This window comes from Excalfactoria chinensis, chromosome 5 (assembly GCF_039878825.1).
Source record: "Excalfactoria chinensis isolate bCotChi1 chromosome 5, bCotChi1.hap2, whole genome shotgun sequence".
Lineage (NCBI taxonomy): Eukaryota > Metazoa > Chordata > Aves > Galliformes > Phasianidae > Excalfactoria > Excalfactoria chinensis.
Window position 1 is genome coordinate 14386708 of NC_092829.1, and position 18089 is coordinate 14404796.

The 18089-nt window shown below is 43.7% G+C and overlaps 1 protein-coding gene across 1 annotated transcript in view; it reads right to left on the bottom strand.

Annotated features, from left to right (window-relative positions):
* Positions 1 to 959: 959 nt before the first annotated feature.
* RIN3 (Ras and Rab interactor 3) overlaps positions 960 to 18089 on the bottom strand; it is a 51981-nt gene continuing 34851 nt past the window's right edge. The window contains exons 6-10 of the mRNA XM_072338289.1: positions 14959 to 16419; positions 13775 to 14083; positions 6041 to 6172; positions 3710 to 3873; positions 960 to 2524 (exon numbers count right to left, since the gene is read on the bottom strand). Coding sequence (XP_072194390.1) covers positions 2216 to 2524; positions 3710 to 3873; positions 6041 to 6172; positions 13775 to 14083; positions 14959 to 16419 — 2375 coding nt within the window. The 3' untranslated portion in view covers positions 960 to 2215. The remainder of the gene's footprint in view (positions 2525 to 3709; positions 3874 to 6040; positions 6173 to 13774; positions 14084 to 14958; positions 16420 to 18089) is intronic.

Genomic DNA, 18089 nt, shown 5'->3' on the forward strand with positions numbered 1-18089 from the left:
TAAATCTACTTTGACCTTTTCAGCTGTAACACCAGATGAAAGTTCTGCGTGTGCAATTTGAGGGCTTTTGTAAAAGCTTGATTCTCCCTCTCCCTCTCCTCCTTCCTCTCCTCGCCTCTGGCAGTTCTGATTTCAGCACTGTTTGCCTTATGGCGGTTTGGCACTGGCAGGATTTCCTCGTGTTTGGCCCCCCAGCTGTACTACTTGTGATGTGCCTTTGCCCCAGGGCCTGTGGCTGACAGCCTCCCCAAGGTGCTGCCAGGTACCTGGGGCTCTTCCTTGCATAACTCTGTTGCTCATTCCTGTCTGGCGCCAAGTCCAGTCGGCCCAGAAACATCCAGCAGAAGATCAGTCCTAGCTTAATTCCTTGGGTTCAGCACCAGTACCCTGCAGGTGGGCAGCACTGAGAGAGAGAATCATAGAATCATAGAATTACCCAAGTTGGAAAAGACCTTGAAGATCATCAAGTCCAACCGCAGTCTAACCATAGTACTTTAAGGTACTATGGTTTGGATGGCAGGAGTGCTGACAGCTGCACATGAGTAGAAATGACTAAATAACCAGAACTGTGGAGTCAGTTCCCTGCTGGCACCACACCATAAGCTCTGCATGTGATGGCCTCAAAACTGAGACTGCTGCTATTCACTGTTCCTCATTCTTCATTGTCATCCCTTCCCAGCAACATACGCATGCAGCCCAGGCTGGCAGATGCACAGATGGTCTAGCATCATAATGCACATTTGGCCACTGCACGCTATGGGTTGTGCACGTAGACATGGACATTTCAAACCACAAAGACTGAGAGTGTGACCAGCCACATGCAACGTCATTTTCCCTTTGAAGGTTCAGGCATAGAGCAGGGACCTCAAGCAACTTGGTCCAACATGTGCCAGTTCTGTTTCTGGATGTTAGAGGAAATAGTAGCAGCTTTGAGCAAAACCCACAGTAAAACATGACCACCTTTCTAGTCTAGAGCCTAGTCTAGAGCTTTGCTGGGCCTGATCCCATGTTTGTCTCTCTGAAGTGGAGGCTACATTGGCAGTGGAATCCCAGAAGACAAAGATCTGTTTCACAATCAAGGCTCTGCTGTCATTATCCAATAGTGAAAAGTTGCTTGCTAATTTCACAGAACAGAATTAGATTTTTTCCAATGTTTTAGTTTATTTTGTGTAAATTCAGGTTGCAGGGAAATTTAAATTTGCAGTGACGGAATGACTGAAAGTAGAGGCAGAGAGAGAGGAGAAATAGCAAATTCTGTCTCAAATGCCTGAACTGATTGAAGTAACGATCTGGTGGGACTTGAGATATGAAGACACTGGAGAAAATCACAGCCGGGTAAAAAGGGACCAGTATTTTATTCTTGCTCTTTGACTTCAAATTTTAATCTACTTTGCTACATTGGGAAAACATTAAGTTCTTTACAAATTCTTATTTTAAAGCCATTGCACCATATCAGACATAGAAATAAATATACGATTAAACAGACACTATCATACAACTAATGTCATTTAAACAGCTGTATACTGATGGTGAAGGCTTCCAATCTTTAAGAAAAATACACTGATGAAATTGCCTATGTCACCTGACTTTAGTGACAAATAAATGGCAGAAAATATTTTCTTTGTCAATGTATGGAATCCTCTTGCATGGTTGGTGAATATTTGGATTTCAAAGGCAATTTCGTGTTGTAGACAGCAAGACAGAGATGGAGTTCTGCTATAGGTGGCAGTCCTGTGCCACTATATATACACCAGCCATTTCTGTTGAATCAAACCGAGTTAACAGACGTTAGATGTAAATGCAGTCTTACCTCCTAACAGCACTGAGGTGTGTGCAGACCCTTCAAAGGCCTTGTGCACTGAGCTGATTTGCACCGGCCATCATTTATGATGGAGTAAATGCCCACTTTTCCACAAGATCTCTGAGATCATTCTCCTCTGTCCATTTACATTCTGCAATGTTGGCGTTGCCAGTGGGAGGTTCTGCGGTTTGATACTTCAAGTTTTCCAAAGGATAATGTTCTCCTGAATGCTCCTTTTTGAACTTCACTGAGAAATGCCCTATATTCAGACAGCATCTAGAAATACCACATCTGCCCTCTGGCGAAGGCCAGGCTCCATTGACCTAAGATCCACAGCTACCAGAGGATCTCACAAAATAAACTATCCAGCCCTTCCAGGATGACAGCAAACTCAACAAAAGAGTAGCATGGCCTTTAGGAAAAGTCAGTCTCTCTGACAATTGGAACTGGTGGATTTTTGTGCTCTATTGGTTTATAAATAAAATGGAAATCTTTTTTGGTTTCGCTCTTCAGCAGTGAGGCTTTGATACGGTGAGGGAGGGCCTCTTTGTCCAGCTGCAGCCACTGGCCATCAACGTAAACAAAGAGTCTATAGATGTTGGGATGGGAGACTTCAAACTTTTCAGCACACTGCTGGCACAGATGCTCAGACGTGGTATCATTCCGTGAGGCAAGTGTCCTTGACTGAGCACCAATCTCCAGGAAGGTAATGGAGATGAAGTCCTGAAGAGAAACATGAGGACAGATCTTGCAGCTAGCATAGCAACTTTAGGACCAAAAGAGGAAAAATCAAGCCCCATATCTCAAGCTAAACAGAACTCTTAAGCACCCCCAAATATCCAACAATTCTTCAATGCCCATGTTTGAGAGAGTGTCCTCCAAACTTCCTTTCATCAACAAAACAGCAGATGTGCTGAGGAGGCTTATTTACTTGTAGCCTGTTTCAGGGAGTAAGAACTGTTGGGATGAGTTTCCTCTTGCTGAACCTCTGAGGAACAGAATCTAGAAAGCATGTAGCCAGGGAGGGCTGCGTCTGTGAAGTTCAAAAGATTCCCAGCAATTTCTATTTGAATAGACTCAGGTTCTCCAGATAGAGCTGCAGACTGTGAGACTGTTTAAATCCTACATATTTGCCAAAAATGTGGACTCAAAGCTGCTTTTGAAGAGTATAACTGCAGACAGTAAGGCAGCCAGTGGGGGGTGCAGGGCACGTGCAACATGCCAAGAAGCTAATTACCTCCACCAGAAAGGGCTTGTATATTTCCCATCATTCAGAGGGATGGAAAGCAACACTTTCACTGCTGGAAGCTGTGGTAATCTGAAGGAAGCATGGCATTTGCAGAGCTATTGTGCTAAGTAGTTGCTATGAGCTACTGCCAGAGAAGGACTCAGAGATGGATGGGACACATCAAATATCCATGTGTTCTGAGAACATTAGGGACAGTTTTGACTGGAATATGTAAAGGAAAACAAACATCATGCTTCTGTGTGGCTATCTGGACCATGTCTCCCACTCAGAAGTCTTTCTCCTGGTTTTCACCTCAAGTGTTAGCAATGTTCAGCTTTGCACTATGAAGTCTCTGCAGAACCACTTTGCTGCCTCTCTGTGGGTACCAATTTGACCGCAGGCCATGGGGCTGACAGGGCAGTGTGGTAGTCTCCTGTCCCACAACTGCTGGAAGATGGGAGCACCCAACCATGGGTGTATGAGGACACCTTCATGGACCCAGGCACAGAATGCACCTCACAGTTAACAAGCCATTGCGGAGCCTGCATATTATGCACTCTCCTTTGTAATAGTAATTTGAGTTCTTTTTTTCTTAAATTAATTACCATATTTTAAACGAGTAAGTATGGACAGAGCCCATCCATCTCCCAGGCTGTTCCCCTCCCAGTAACACAAGGTACCTGCACCGATGAGCGGGAAGCCCGGGCCTTGTTCAGCGTCCTCCGCCGCTCCCAGCGGTGAATGGAGTCCTGCACCTCCACACTCAGCTGCCGTGTGACAGTGATTTTGTCATAGTTCTTGATGTGCTCCAGGGCCCCATAGGTGGTGGTTAAATAATAGGAGCCTGCAAAAAGAAAAGGCCTAGCATGAACATCACAGCTGCAGGGCCGTTCATTTCCATTTCCATCCTGCCTGTGCCCATGCAGAGGCAACTGTCCAACACTTGCACTGCCTGTGCCTCACCCAGGGAGTGCAGGGTTTCTGGTATCAGTGTGAGAGAAAGGCAACCTTTAGTGACCTCGGTGTTTTCCACCCTGTCCTGCTTCACAGAAATGTCAGCTGTCCAGGCTGATGAGGTGGTAGATGCATTCCCCATAACACAAGGAAATAGTGACAAGCCCAGTGTGTTCTGCAGAAGACGTGCAAGTCTTGCATTTCTACCCTAACTTCAGCTACCCTGCAGAAATGTGTAAAGCCCAGGTTCTCTGTGGGATCAGTGATGTTAAAAGAGGCCCTGGACCTACAAAGACAAGTCACCCTGTGCAGAAACCCAGATGTCTGGATGAGACAAATGCCTGGATTCTTTAAAGTTAAGTGGGATAAATCTTGGTAAACCAAAGAGGGGATGAAGCAGTAAAAGCCTGAAGTCAGAACCAAAAGGAAGAGGCCTTAGGGAGCCACTGGTGCTCATGTCCCCATGTTGGACCAGGCCCACCCCCTCTGCCTCTCTGCACCCTCCTGCTGCTTCTCCCCTCACCCTGGCTATGAGGAGAGCAGGGACCAAGTAGCCAATAAGCTGGGTGGCAATTAATGTTTTGTAATAACTGCAGCTGCCTCTGGATGGCGCCGGCACACCGCCCAACCAGTAGTCAGCTTCACTGCTCCTATTAAAATCCATTCAGAAGGAAATTTTTAATGTGGAAGCCAGACTGAAGTGATTTTATATATTAGTCAGACAGTGCCTTCTGCTTTTCTTTTATTTGCTTTCATTTCTGTGCCCAAATCACCTGTTATCACTTAACACTGAAAGGCACAAATTGAGTTCAAGCATTTTAGCGCTGCACTTCACCATCTCTGAGTTTTCTTCACTGACCTATTCTTTCTTTTTCCATCCCTTATATCTGCATTTGCTCTCAGTCTCCTTTCTGAAGTGATTACTCAGCCAGTGTGATCTGGAACTTCCCTACTGATTTTTCCCTTCAGCTGCAGTATATATTACACATAGTCTTTGCATCTTTGACTTGAAAGAACTTCCAGAAAGCTCTGCCTTTGATTTCCTGAGCTCCTCCTCAATCCTGCTGACTTCAGTAACCAGCTTGGTAGTGTGCCCTTTGGAAATGAAGAACCTGTGGGCAGTGCAGTTACCAAAAACAGCTCATTGTGTCAGCTAAGTACTATGCTTAGGCCCACATTTTTTCTGCTAACATTTTCTTTCCAGCAGGAACTGTGCAGAAATCCTTCACTAATGCAATAGTATTGCTACTGCTCCTTCTCTTAGTACTTATCCTCTACACCATGCTGGGTATACATGCTCTTTAGCTACAGATTTAAGTACCATTTAATATAAATCAAATTACTCTGCCCTTGTTTGTCCAGGACTCCTTTCTACTATTCAGTACTTACCAAAACAAATTCTAAAACAAAACTCATTTTATTGATTTAGTGATTATCTAGTGAAAAATGATCTGTAATTCTAATTAAGAGTGCATAATCCTGTCTGTAGTAGCATTTGCTTCTCAGGCTGTACTTGAGAAGCAAAAGGCCCACAGGTATTTACCCCTCCAGTAGCAGAGCTCTTAATCCACAACCAAAACTGATACTTCTCTCTAAACTTTCCTTTCTCTGCCTCACTGTGGTACTCAGCCAGACAACACAGTCAAATGAGCCACTCAACTCACATACAAGGTATGAAAATCAAATATGTCCTAAATAAGATCTATTCACTTTTCTCAGTGGAATAAATAGATGTCAAAGAATGGACAGCAGAAGTTTAGTTTCAGGCACAGACCCTTTGACTTTCCAGCCTTACAGCCACAGAACACTAGATGTCCCTGTTTAGATTAGTAATCTATCAGATCTCATTTGTGCTGGGCCCTTGTTTTTTTAGCTGATGTCAAAGGTCACTGCACTGAAGTGTTTAACACTCATTTTAAAGCTTCAGATTTGGAAGGCTTGGCCAAAGCTTATCCACAAAATCTAGCTTGAGCTTTGCTGCCCTATCTTCACAAACATTAAAGTGGGGTAAATAATGATTTACAAAGAGAATATCCAAGGAGCAAACAGTACTCTACCTTCACCTAGCTGCAGAGCAGGGTCCATGAGCTCCATCATATATTCCACATTCAGAAGGACTTCAGTCAGGTTGCTACGGGCCAACACATACATGAGCACAGGGAGGAAGTCATCTGCACCGTAAGGCTTCCCTGAGCAAGGAGAAACACAGAATGGTCCCAATAAACTCACCAGAGAGGCGCACCTCAACACAACAGTGACATATTTTCAGGCAGCACTTCTTTGACTTTCGCTTAAGTTATCTCAAGATTTAAAGATCAAAAGCACAAGCATAGAAAACATGATAGACAATGGTAAGTCAGTTCACTTTAAAAAGGAAGTCCTAAAAAACAGTCTCTAACAGTCTTGGTCCAGCATGTAAAGCAAGCCTGAGAAAATAAATACTCCTCACACACATGTTCAAATTTTTCACAAGGCAAATCATTGCACTATGTGTTCTTAACTAAAAGTCTCCCAGGTTAGAAACTAAAAGGAAGTTTCTTCCCAGCCACAGTGTCTAGCTGGGAAAACAATCCCCTCCACAATGACTAGACCAGTTTTTGGTCTTGGTGCTCAACAGAAACGGGTCCTCATGGGCTCAAGATTCCCTCAGCTTAAAACAACAAAGTGAAGAAAGTGACCTTTTAAGTAACTGGCAAAAGCTCAGAGGACAAAGAAGCACCCATATTAATCATTATAATTATAAATATAAACTACATAAATATAAACTATATAATTATAAATATTTACTACTTAAATTAGAACCCCAACAGAAGATTTACTACATAAAATGCAAAGAACATGATGACAACTTTCCTTATTTAAAAGATACTTTCATGTAAAGACGACGATGATGCTTTCATTTCCTACCAACATGTCACAAATTTATCATGGGCAACATGTAATACCAAGCTTCTTGGCAAGCCCCTTTTCCCAAAGGTCAGGGTTGATGATTCTTCTTAACCTAAACCCTACTTTCATTCTGAATGTTCTCTCTCAGACTGCAAACAGTTTCCCTCATCTGAAGTGCTGGTTTCATCAATTTGGAACTGACTAGATGTGTCTTATTTGAGAACTGCTTGCCTTATGTCAAAGAATAAGAACTATCATAGGTGTAGCTGCAGTGAAGTTATGCTCTGGCCATTTTTGGCCCCTAGTCCACATATCTTTCCATGGTGGGGAATGAATTCCCATTTCTCAAATGTTCCCACTGACTTATTTCAAATCTCTGCCATGAGTCAGCTTTCCTTTTTGGTCATTCATAGCTGACACAGATTCTCTACTGGCAAAGAAAGATATTCTTTTCAAGCCTCAAACAAACATGAGCTTAACCTCTGATTAAAAGCAAACAAACAAAACAAAAAAGCATTGCTTTAAAATAAATGCAGTAATATATCTAGTGAACTGAAAGTTGATCCAGTTAAAACAAAGTGATGGAGGATAAGAGATTCTCAGATCTGTAATTCAGTCTGTTTCTAACAGAGACTGAACACGCCATGGCACAATTTATTTAATGAAAGCTGGATTAACTCTTTCAGTTCTGTTTGCTCTATTACGGCAATCTTCAGTTTAAACAACATGGCCCCAAGCCTTCACCTAAAGCTATGAAAGATCTCAACAATAGAGATTATTACTGCATTAACAATGCAATAGAGATTGTTATTGCATTAACATCTGGATGGACATTTTGTTTGTCTGCTGTTGTTGCAGCTTGTACATCTGAAAGCCTCAGCTCAGTGAAGGGTCCAATTCACTACTGTGAATGTTTGTTTGTAGCTAAAGTTGATATCAGCAGAAGCTATAGGTGTCAACAAGCGAGTAGCAGAGCTGCCATCCAGCATCTAATTCTGAATCCGTGTGTTGCCACAAACTTCTGCTGTTGCCTTGGGCAGGTTTGGCAGGTATTGTGCCTTCTCTTTGAAGGTGCTGCAATGGCCCACTGCCACTGACTGTGCATGGAGACAAGACTGGGTAATCTCCTGGCCTTAGGTGTCAACATGCACAGGCTGTAGCTTGAACATGCTCAGCAAGCAGACTCAGGACAGCCTGGAGATGCCCTGTATCTCAGCCCCTTCATGGGGGTACTGGTGATGTCAGCTGCTCAAATATGATCAGAAGCAGGAGGCATAAAACATGAAACAACTCTCATGTACCAAGACTCCCAAGCAGTGGTTGCTGTTCAGTGTCCTGCAGCCCACCTGTCTGCAGCACCAGGAGAGCACCGTGGTGGCACCTAACCACTGCTCACCCTGGGGCTGTAGCAGAGCTGCTCTCTGCAGGCTCCACTTCCAGTCTGAGCCAGAGTCAAGCCTGCAGTTTTGTATGCCCAGCTCAATCTCTGGTCTCACAGAGCAGTAAGTTTGCAGGTGACAGAGTTAAATCTAATTAACTCTGACAATGCCTGGGACTGAGCTTGTTTGTTCAAGGTGGTGTTGTCCTAATCCAGATAGGACTTGCCTGAGTTTTTTTTTCCCATCTTTTCTGCAGGATCGGGGAACATTTATTTCATGAATATCTATAAGAAGCTTAAAATAAGCCTTCTCTTCTGCCACAAGCTCATCCTATTATGTTTATATCAAAGCAAATACCACTTCAGCTCCTGGCTGGGATGCAGTGCTTGAATGGAATGGTTATTAATTAAATACACAATTTAAAGCAACTGGAATTTTGCCCAAGCCTCCATAAAGAAATTGCAGCCTGTTTTAGCACATTCATGCATTTCTTCTCCCTCTGTGGTTATTCTGACAACCGGCACACAGTGATGATGCTCCTCATCTTGTTCTTGTAGTTTACAACCACTGGAATGATGTCTAGCAGCAGCTGTTCAGGAAATAGGAATTTTAGCCTCCATTTATAGCTGAGAAACCTGAGGCACAGAAACATTAACTGGGATTTCTTCAATATCATAAAAAAAAAAATAAATGAAAGTGACCATCCTTCCATTCACTGGCTTTTTGATGGCTCTTGTCCATCACATACTACTTCAGCAAGGTTTGATTTATAGTAAAGTTAATTAAGAGGGTTAATACATTTTGACTGCATGAATCCATTTCAAAAACATGTTTTACAGATCAGATAAATTAATTTTCCATGAAAAACTTGAGTGCACTCTTTAATTCAAATGCAGGGATTGCACTAGTCAGAAGAAAGATAATTTTTAGTCTGTTAACCTTTCTCAGTAGTAAATTAAATAGAAATATCCTCTTTCTAAAGACAATAAAGTAATACTTTTATGTATAACTTCATCTTCCTTCTGAGAAGTGAGATGTGATGATGAACAGTGGGATCGCTCGGATGTAATTTTAACAGCTTCTAGCATTGGTGTAACACTGACTGAAGCCAGTTCAGCTATCCTACTGAAGACACACTGCAGTCCATGCCTTTGTCAGCTTTGTCAACATATGGCAACGCATCAGGGCAACCAATATCCAGCTGCTCAGTTCCACAGGGGATGGTAAATTTCATCCCAAATCTAGGGAACAGACAGATTTCAGTGGAATATATATTTATCCTGTCTATTCTCATCTTCCAAAAGAAGCATATCTATTAACCATTCAAAATTATGTAAATAGAAATCACTAAATCAGATCTTTTGGGGCCGGTCCTCTCGCTGACACCATTCATAGTATGGAACAAGTTTTAGAACTATATAGTCCCACTCTGTGCAATTCAAAGATGCTCCATCAATGAAACTTCATAATCTCAAGTAGTCCACAGTTTTATAAGATGTTGCAGAAAGAAACTTGTTCCTCTGCCCATTTTCCTTGAATCCCCTTGTAAAGTAACCTCACCACCTTTCAAGCTTCCCACTCATGTTCAGAGCGTTTTCGTGTTTGGTCTTCTCTGCTCATGCATTGACCGGACTCGGACTGTTTGTCTCACCTAGTATTTCTTCATAAACTGATGGCTTGTCTTGTCTGCTTTTGCTTTTCCAACAGTTCTCTTCTGCAGAGCGGGAGCTCCCAGGTAGCACAGGACTAGGAGCTCCAGTTGCACAGCTGCCAGTACACACCTCATACATGGCAAATTTGCATCTCATTATCACTCCACAAGTGTCAGTTGTGTGTTTGATGTTTGATAAAGCAAAAAGCAGAGATTTCTACCATACAAAACACCTTTGACATTTTGCCTGAGGAGTTATTTCTGGAAGATAAACAGTAAGCAGCTTATTCTGCATATGATTATAGCACTTCTATATACATGAGATATGCACCCAGCTCTGCCTGTGGTTACCAGACTACGTATTTGAGATGCTGGAGCAGTCAGATTGCTGGAAGCTTACAGTGCCCTCTGCGTCCCACCTCTTATATCTCCTAGCACACACAGCAAGAAATGCTAGCCGATCTGCAAAGGGAATCCAAACCCTCCTTCTGTTGTTTTAAAGTATGTTAGTTATTCTCCCTAGTTGCTCCTAGTAATTTTAGCAGGAAGGTTACATATCTTTAAGTTGTAGGTCGCATTCTGAAAACATATGCTACTATTTAAATTTTCCCAGAACTTGGAAAAGCTTTGTGAGACACTGCAGTACTACCATAATTGTCCCTTCTGGGAGGATTCATTAATAATACCACTGCCTACGCTATACACATGAACACCTGAATGCTACCCCTAAACTCCTTTTATAGACAGTGATGAACTAATCAATATCATCAGAGAAGCTGTGAACCTCACCCTAAAGCAGACAGCTACCTCTTACCAGATGAATCAACTGAACTCCACCTCATAAGTCCCTGTGGTTCATAACGAGAACCTATGCGTGATACCCATCTGTGCCACCTACATATAACTGGAGATGACTGCTGCTCCAACACACATCTTGTATGTACTGGTTGTACTCAAGTCTGTAACAAGAAAGGTGTACTGACAACGGCTGTGAAGCTGCCTTCTCAATTCCTGGTGATGAATCAGATCCACAAGTAGATTGCTTTCAACTTGAAGGAGAAATGTTTCATTGTGCCAGTTGAGAATTTGACCTGTTCAGCTCATAGTCTAAGTACCTAACATAAATTATCACAGCCACTTTATCAGACATGTTTTATCATGTGATCTAAATTGCATTCCTCTATTATAACACTGACAACCAAGCCAGCAAACTCCTCTTTTCTCAAAACAGAGGAATCAATACGGAGCCAATCAAGGCTGACTTAAAAGTTTCATAACTCTTGCAATTCTACAAAGACGGGCACTGCCATAGAATCATAGAATTGATCAGGTTGGAAAAGACCTTAAAGATCATTGAGTCCAACCACAGCCTAACCATACTACTCTAACTAACAACCCTCTGCTAAATCATGTTCCTGAGCACCACATCCAAACAGCTCTTAAACACATCCAGAGGAGCCTATTCCAGTGCTTAACAACCCTTTCTGTAAAGAAGTTTTTCCTGATATCCAACCTAATCTTACCCTGGTGCAACTTGAGGCCATTTCTCCTCATCCTGTCACCTGTCACCAGTGAGAAGAGACCAACCCCGCTCTCACTGTAAGCACCTTTCAGATATTGGAGGAGAGCAATAAGGTCTCCCCTCAGCCTCCTTTTCCCCAGACTAAACAGCCCCAGTTCTTAGGGACACATAATTCTGACTATCCTGAGCATTAAAGAAAACTTGGTACCAATTAGATACCCCTGAAACTCAACTAATGTACATGGACCCCAATATGTTAAAAATCTCTTGTCTGAAAAAGAAAAAAAAGTGTTTGATTATGTTGTATTTGTGCTTTTCTTTGAGATACAAAGTCATATTCTCAGGTCAGCTTGTTCTGCAGTCAGCCTAAAGTAGATAAAGACCTGACCTGAACTTCCCGGTTGCAAATGAAACAAGACAACATATGTACTTACAGTGTTATTGAACAGATAATTTTTCTGACAGAGGTGCTGTGGCAGAGGGAAAGATTAGTTTTGCATTCTGCATGCTCTGACCTTGGAAGAGGAGGGATCTAACCAATTCAGCAGTGAGTAAAAGGAACTAAAAGAAGAACAGGCAATTGCACAGGAAACAGTGTGGCCTCTACTCTTCCGGTGCAAAGAGCAATACACTGTCCTGGGGCTGCTGAAAGCAAAATGGGCCCCTGTGCTGCTGCTTCTGAAGCAGTCAGAGGAAAGAACTACCTGCAGAAATCTGACCTGAGCAGCCTGCAGCACGCTCTTCTGCACAGCAGCATCTGGGAAAAATACTTCAATTTGATGAGTATTTGTCTTTGCCAGGTGGAAAACTGAAGTAATGCTGGTGATCTAAGGGGCTTCACACATTTTACTACTAACTGTGTCTACAGGATGTCTCACTGTATTTGTCTCTGAGTGCTGTGTCTGCTATGACTTAGACTGTAGCATTCCTCCTCTTTTGGATGCTAAATTCACAGGAGTATATTTCCCCAATGCCAGGCCAGTTTCCTTCTGACTGCATGCCGATGTGCAATACTGGTCATATATGCTAGGCAGGGAACTGGCTGCACGGGAGAATTTGGCCTCCAAACTGCATCCTACTGACAGCAGTATTTGACATAAGAAAACAGCTGAGATGGCCAAAATGAAGTGCTTTGAATAGAACAGCAAATCACAATGAAATAATCTGATTTACTGAATGCCAAACATTTTGAACCTATAGGGTTTTTAATGGGTTCACTTGTCCATAATTTCTTCTGCATAAGGTGACACAACAGTATTTGCTGCAACAGAGTAATTCCAAGTCTGAGAGCTGAGAGGTGTGACAAAACATACTACCAGCATCAGAAGGACACCATTAAAACCCACTGGGTGGTGTTTGAATCTTAGAACTCCATCAGATATTCCTTCGAGCTTAAAGTAACACAGCTGTTTTAAGAGAGTTACTGGAATTTCCCCTATGTGTGTCCAAATCTTTTCACAGGATGTGAAGGCAGTCAGAGATCCTGTCTACCCTGCAGCATAGGCTCAGTCCTGATGTGGCTTCCTGCTCTGCTGTTCATGTGTCTAGATGAGTAGTTGAATTCTGCTGCATAGTGTCCAAGGGAGGACACTAAGATGAGGCTCAAAAAAGACACAGTTCTTGTATGAATGCCTCATGGCTGTTGGCAGTGGGAAGTAAAGCAGAGCAGCTACAAACATCTTTGGAGACTCTAACTTCTTGAACAACGGCAGGTCATTGCAAATAAGCACATTGCTAGTCTCCAAACGTGTGCACAGCTTGTAATCCACTCCCTATTATGTAAAGTTTATAAAGAAAGTTTCTAAATCGTCAAGGCAGACTCCTAGAGGATGGGATTCACTGGTCTATCTGCAAAAATGCATCCTGTTTGCTGGATAAGGGTTTAACATATGCATTTAATAGCTAGACTCAAGTCTAAGTACAGGCTTCCTCACACCAAAGAAGCTTAGCAGTGGCTCTTGAAATTTACTGGAGCATCAGGAGTTCGTAACAAACAGCACCACTATTCTGCTTCTCCTCATCAATTTAGGTAAAACTTTGTCAGAGCCAAATCAAGAGACATTTCTCAAAGACCCATTCCTGGAGTTTGCCATTAAACTGCTATAAGCTGAGATTTTGGAGTTATGGAGCTTGAAGTTAATCAGGAAAAATGTTGTACCTGTTACTAGTGCAGAAGACTTCACAGAACCTAATCAACCCAATCTAAACACAGCCTAAGGAGAGCTGTTGGCAAACACACTGACCATTACAGCTACCTCCACTCTGGATATTGCTGTGCTGACTGTAACATAAATCCTTCTCTTGTGGAGAAGGAGCAGTAAGGAGCATCATTATGGTAGGAGCTCTGTACCTGGGTTTCCCTGAGACATGGAGTCATAGATGAGTTTGCAGGACTTCAGCAAGATGCCAATCTTCTTTTCTGGGGAGTAGGCCTTGTGCATAGTTGTGAACTTGTGAAGGATCTTGTCCAGCACAACAGTTTCGGGCACACTGGTCGTGACACCTAGGTCAGTGGTAGTTGTGTTTTGTATCACAAGCTGGTTCTCTTTTAGGTGCTGTAAAGATCCATCTTTGTTGTGGATTTCTTTTAAGTGAGAATCAATGGCTTCTTTTAAAGGTTTCAGGACACATTTGTACAAAGCCGACTCAGCAATCACATCTGCGTGGAGAAGAAAGAATGCAAAAATCCGTGGTAAATCATCAAAGCTGGAGTAGAGGTGCCAGTAAAACTCCTAAAAACACATGGTTATTCATGCACTGTTTATAGCTTTGAGCAGGAAAAAACACTTACATTTCAGACAGCAAACATTTTGTTACCAGCACTCATCAGAAGTCATGGAAAGGCTCAAGGCCAGCATGAAAGACAGCAACATTTGGTCAGAAGTCTCACACTTTCTAATCAAATGACTCTAATCTTTCTAATCAAGTGACTCTAATTTACTGATATTTAAGTCGACTCTTATGACACCTGTAGAAGAGGAAGTTGTGTGGGCTGAACATTTGCTTAATATTCAGCAGGAGAGAAAAGGAAGCAGGAGAGACTGTGAGAAAGTGCCTTTTGTCTGTTGTCCAGACCCTAGAAACCAGTGGTCATCCTTGTGGGATAGCAGCCCTCAATCTGCTCCCCATCCTCACCAAGGAGCCTGGGAAGGGAACCAGGGGAATGGGCCTGTGCAAGGGCTTGTCTTGCAGAGAGCACAGCTTTTGGTGTATGTGTCCATACCTATATATATGTATGCATATTTTTATGTACATATATGTGTATCCACATACATACATATGTCTCACATACACAAACACACACCTCTTATACTTAAACTCATCTTCTCAAAACATTCAGAATAGGATTTTCCCCCCTGTTGGACCCCTAGCTTTTAGAGCTGCTTCTCCAAATGTTGGAATCACAGAGCAGACTTCAGTTCAGCCCCCTCAGATTTATAATTTATGTAAAACAGAACCTGTGTCTGCATGATCCCATTTCCCCCCTTACCTTCCCAAATCCTGCCCAAGAACCAGTAGAGTATAAACACATACCTAATTGCTCGTCAGTGTAGACAGCTGGATCTACCAGAGATTTCAGCTCGGTGCTCTGCACTAAGTAACTCTTCAGCTGTGTCATCATCATTCGGATTTCTTGTAACATCTCTGTGCTAGAGCTCTGCTTTGCCATCATCTCCAGACTGTACACTCTGTAGTCTTGCACCAGGTTGCCAAAGTAAGAGTCCTTATCCTGTGCCAGCTCCACTATTTTTTTCTGCAGCTTTCTATCATTAGACAAAAAGACTGTGAAGACGTTGGACAGGCTGACAAAGGACAGTCTGTTCTTGGCCTTGCCCAAGATCATGGAGCGTGTCTTCTTAGTAGATGAAGTACCCAACATCTCCAGGTCATCCTCGGTGCTGCTGGTGGAGTAGGAGTCTGGTTCAGATGCTGATGTCTGGGCTGCAGCACTGCCTCCCAGGCCTTCCAAGGACAAGTGTGAGCCCTTCAGTTCAGCTGAGTTCACAGACTTGCGGCCGCGTCCCTGTTCGGTCTCAGCGTTGGTGCCAGTGGCAGTGCCTGCTGTTGGTGCTGAGCTGCCTGTGCCCTGAGCCTGGGCTGTGACTGCAGGCTGCCCCACCACTGTTCTGTGATTTGACTGGCAGGAGCTGGGGACACAAGGTGCCTGGGAAAGCCTTTTCCTTCTGGGTGGTGGGATAGGAGGCAACTTTCCTTTCTCAGTGGCATCACTTTGTACCTCAGGCATGGACTCCTTCTCTGCAGGTTCGGGCTTTGCTTCCTGAAACTGCGACACAGCCTGCTCAGGAACCTCTCCAGGCATTTCTGCAGCCTTCCTGCACAGCAGCCTTTTACCTCCTCTCTGCGTATCCAGCTCTTGTTTTTCTTCAGTCTGTTCCCCTTTTGGTGTTTCACAACTTGCAGGCTTACCCGTGCAGCTCTCCTCCACAGCCCTCTCTGACAGCCGCCTCCGTGGGGGCACAACAGGCTGGGGGCCTTTCTTGAGACTGCCGGTTGATGGCTCCTTGTCAGAGCGGCTCTGCTTCCCATCCTCACTGTCACCACCCTCAATTTTCATTTCCTTGATGCTCTTGCCCAGTGGCTGAAGAAGCTGTGTTTCTTCACAGGCTGTCATGGGTTCCCGTGGGAGCTTCAGGGAAGACTTCTGCCCATGAGAATGTGGAGGGGGAGGTGGGGGGCGGCGGGGTGACGTGGAGGTGGCAGGGGGCAGGCTGGGGCACACGGCATGGCCCTTGGGAGGAGGTGAGTCTGGAGGAAAAGGATTACTGCACTCTTCTATAAAAATAGGATTCACGAACCACAGCCTGTCATTTCCTATTGACAGCTCAATTTCACATGAGCAGTGGTTTGCGCTACTTGCAACAGACTGGGTAGATCTCAAACCGTCCTCCTGGGCCGTGCTGAGGGCAGAGTCTGTTGCAGGGTGGGATAACGCCTCTGTGCTTATTCTGCGGTTTAAAGAGGAATCCCAAAAGTCTGCCATAAATTAAAACAAACAGAGAGAAAGAGAGAAAGAAAAGAAGAATGAAAAAAAAAACTCCTGTAGAGAATTTTAACTGCCAGCCGTATGTGGAAGTCCTACATTCGTTAAAAGAAATAGTGCACTTCTTTCACACCTCTGCACAAAACAGCGTGAAAAGAGGTTTGATGCTTTGTGCATGTGAGATACTTCAAACCACGGGATGACATCAGAAGGGTCACCACAAGAATTATTCTTGGCAGTTTTTGGACACTCTTCTAGTGAGAGCTATTAGTGCTGTCCTAAGTGAGCAGAAAGGTACAAGCAATAAATATGTCTATTTGAGCAAGAGAGTCTATGTGAGCTTAGTGATCACTGCCCAAGTAGCAGAGATGGGTGGGTGAAGGCTGGAGGCGGGTGCAGACTCCACCTTGTGGGCTGCAGGAAGCTGTAGGGCTGGGACACACGGCCTGGATCCAACACCTGCTGGAAGCACCAGGAGCATCAGGTGAAGAGGATTCTCCTCCACAGTACACACATGTGGCAGATCCTGGTCTGCAGAGAGCTCTGATCTTACTTTACACTACAACCAGACCAGAAATATATGACATTGCTATATCATTTTATATTACTTTGATAGATTACATTTATCTTGAATTCTACAGCTCAGATAATCACTGTCCACAGCCATGCCCAGATTCTGTTTTGCACCTTGCCTCAAGACTGCCTACCTGTGTGTGTAAGAGAGGAAAGATGGTGCAAAAGACTGAATATATATGAGGGCTTTATATTGAAGGACTACAGAATAGTATGTTGGTACCATGTTTTCTCTGGGAGGCTGAGCATTTCATTTCCTACCGTGAAAGGGAGGAGAGAAAAGAAACTACGAATGAAACATTACCAGGAACAGCAGCTGTTGGGAACAGACATACAGATGCAACACCATCATGCTGCCAAGTCCCTCACATCTGAGACTGTCTGGCTCATGATTTCCTCTAAATGCCCTAAATCCTCTGCGTATCAGCAAATACCGGGCAGAATCTCCTCTGCTGAGAAAATGGTGAGTAAACCAATCTACAAAAGGGAAGTTGGTTATTTTTCTCAGTAGAGGCCAAGAGTAAAATGCTGTGAAGCAAACGTAATATTCCACTCAGCTTGAAAGGGTCCAAATGAGGCTGTGGTGGTCTTACCAAGGGCTTCACAGAGGTGTTCCCTAGCCAGGCCACACTATCTGGGCAGTCTGATCCTTCCACTGTTGCTGTCCTGGTTCTTCCCTTAGCTTAGATACAGGAGGGCTGATTAAGAAGTACTTTAAGACTCTGGCACTTCTATGAAGATACATGTTTTTTTGTGCACTGCAATCATGCTAATTCTCCTGGTAAAACACTCTCTGTACCAGAGAAGTTGAGGCTGGAGGATCTGCAATATAACCTCTTTGACAATATATGTTACAACCAGATCGTTCGTGGAACAATCCAGCTTGCAGGTATCATCATATCATAGTATCATAGTATCGTGCGAGTTGGAAGGGACCTTAGAGATCATCGAGTCCAACTCCCAGGTTTCGAGCCCCCTGTGTAGAGAAGCGGCACTTCTACCCCCTGCTCCACAGGGGGGATTCGAACCTGGGCCCTTCGGTGCCGCAAGCAGCACTTTATACCACTGCACCACCATCTTACTTTCACTT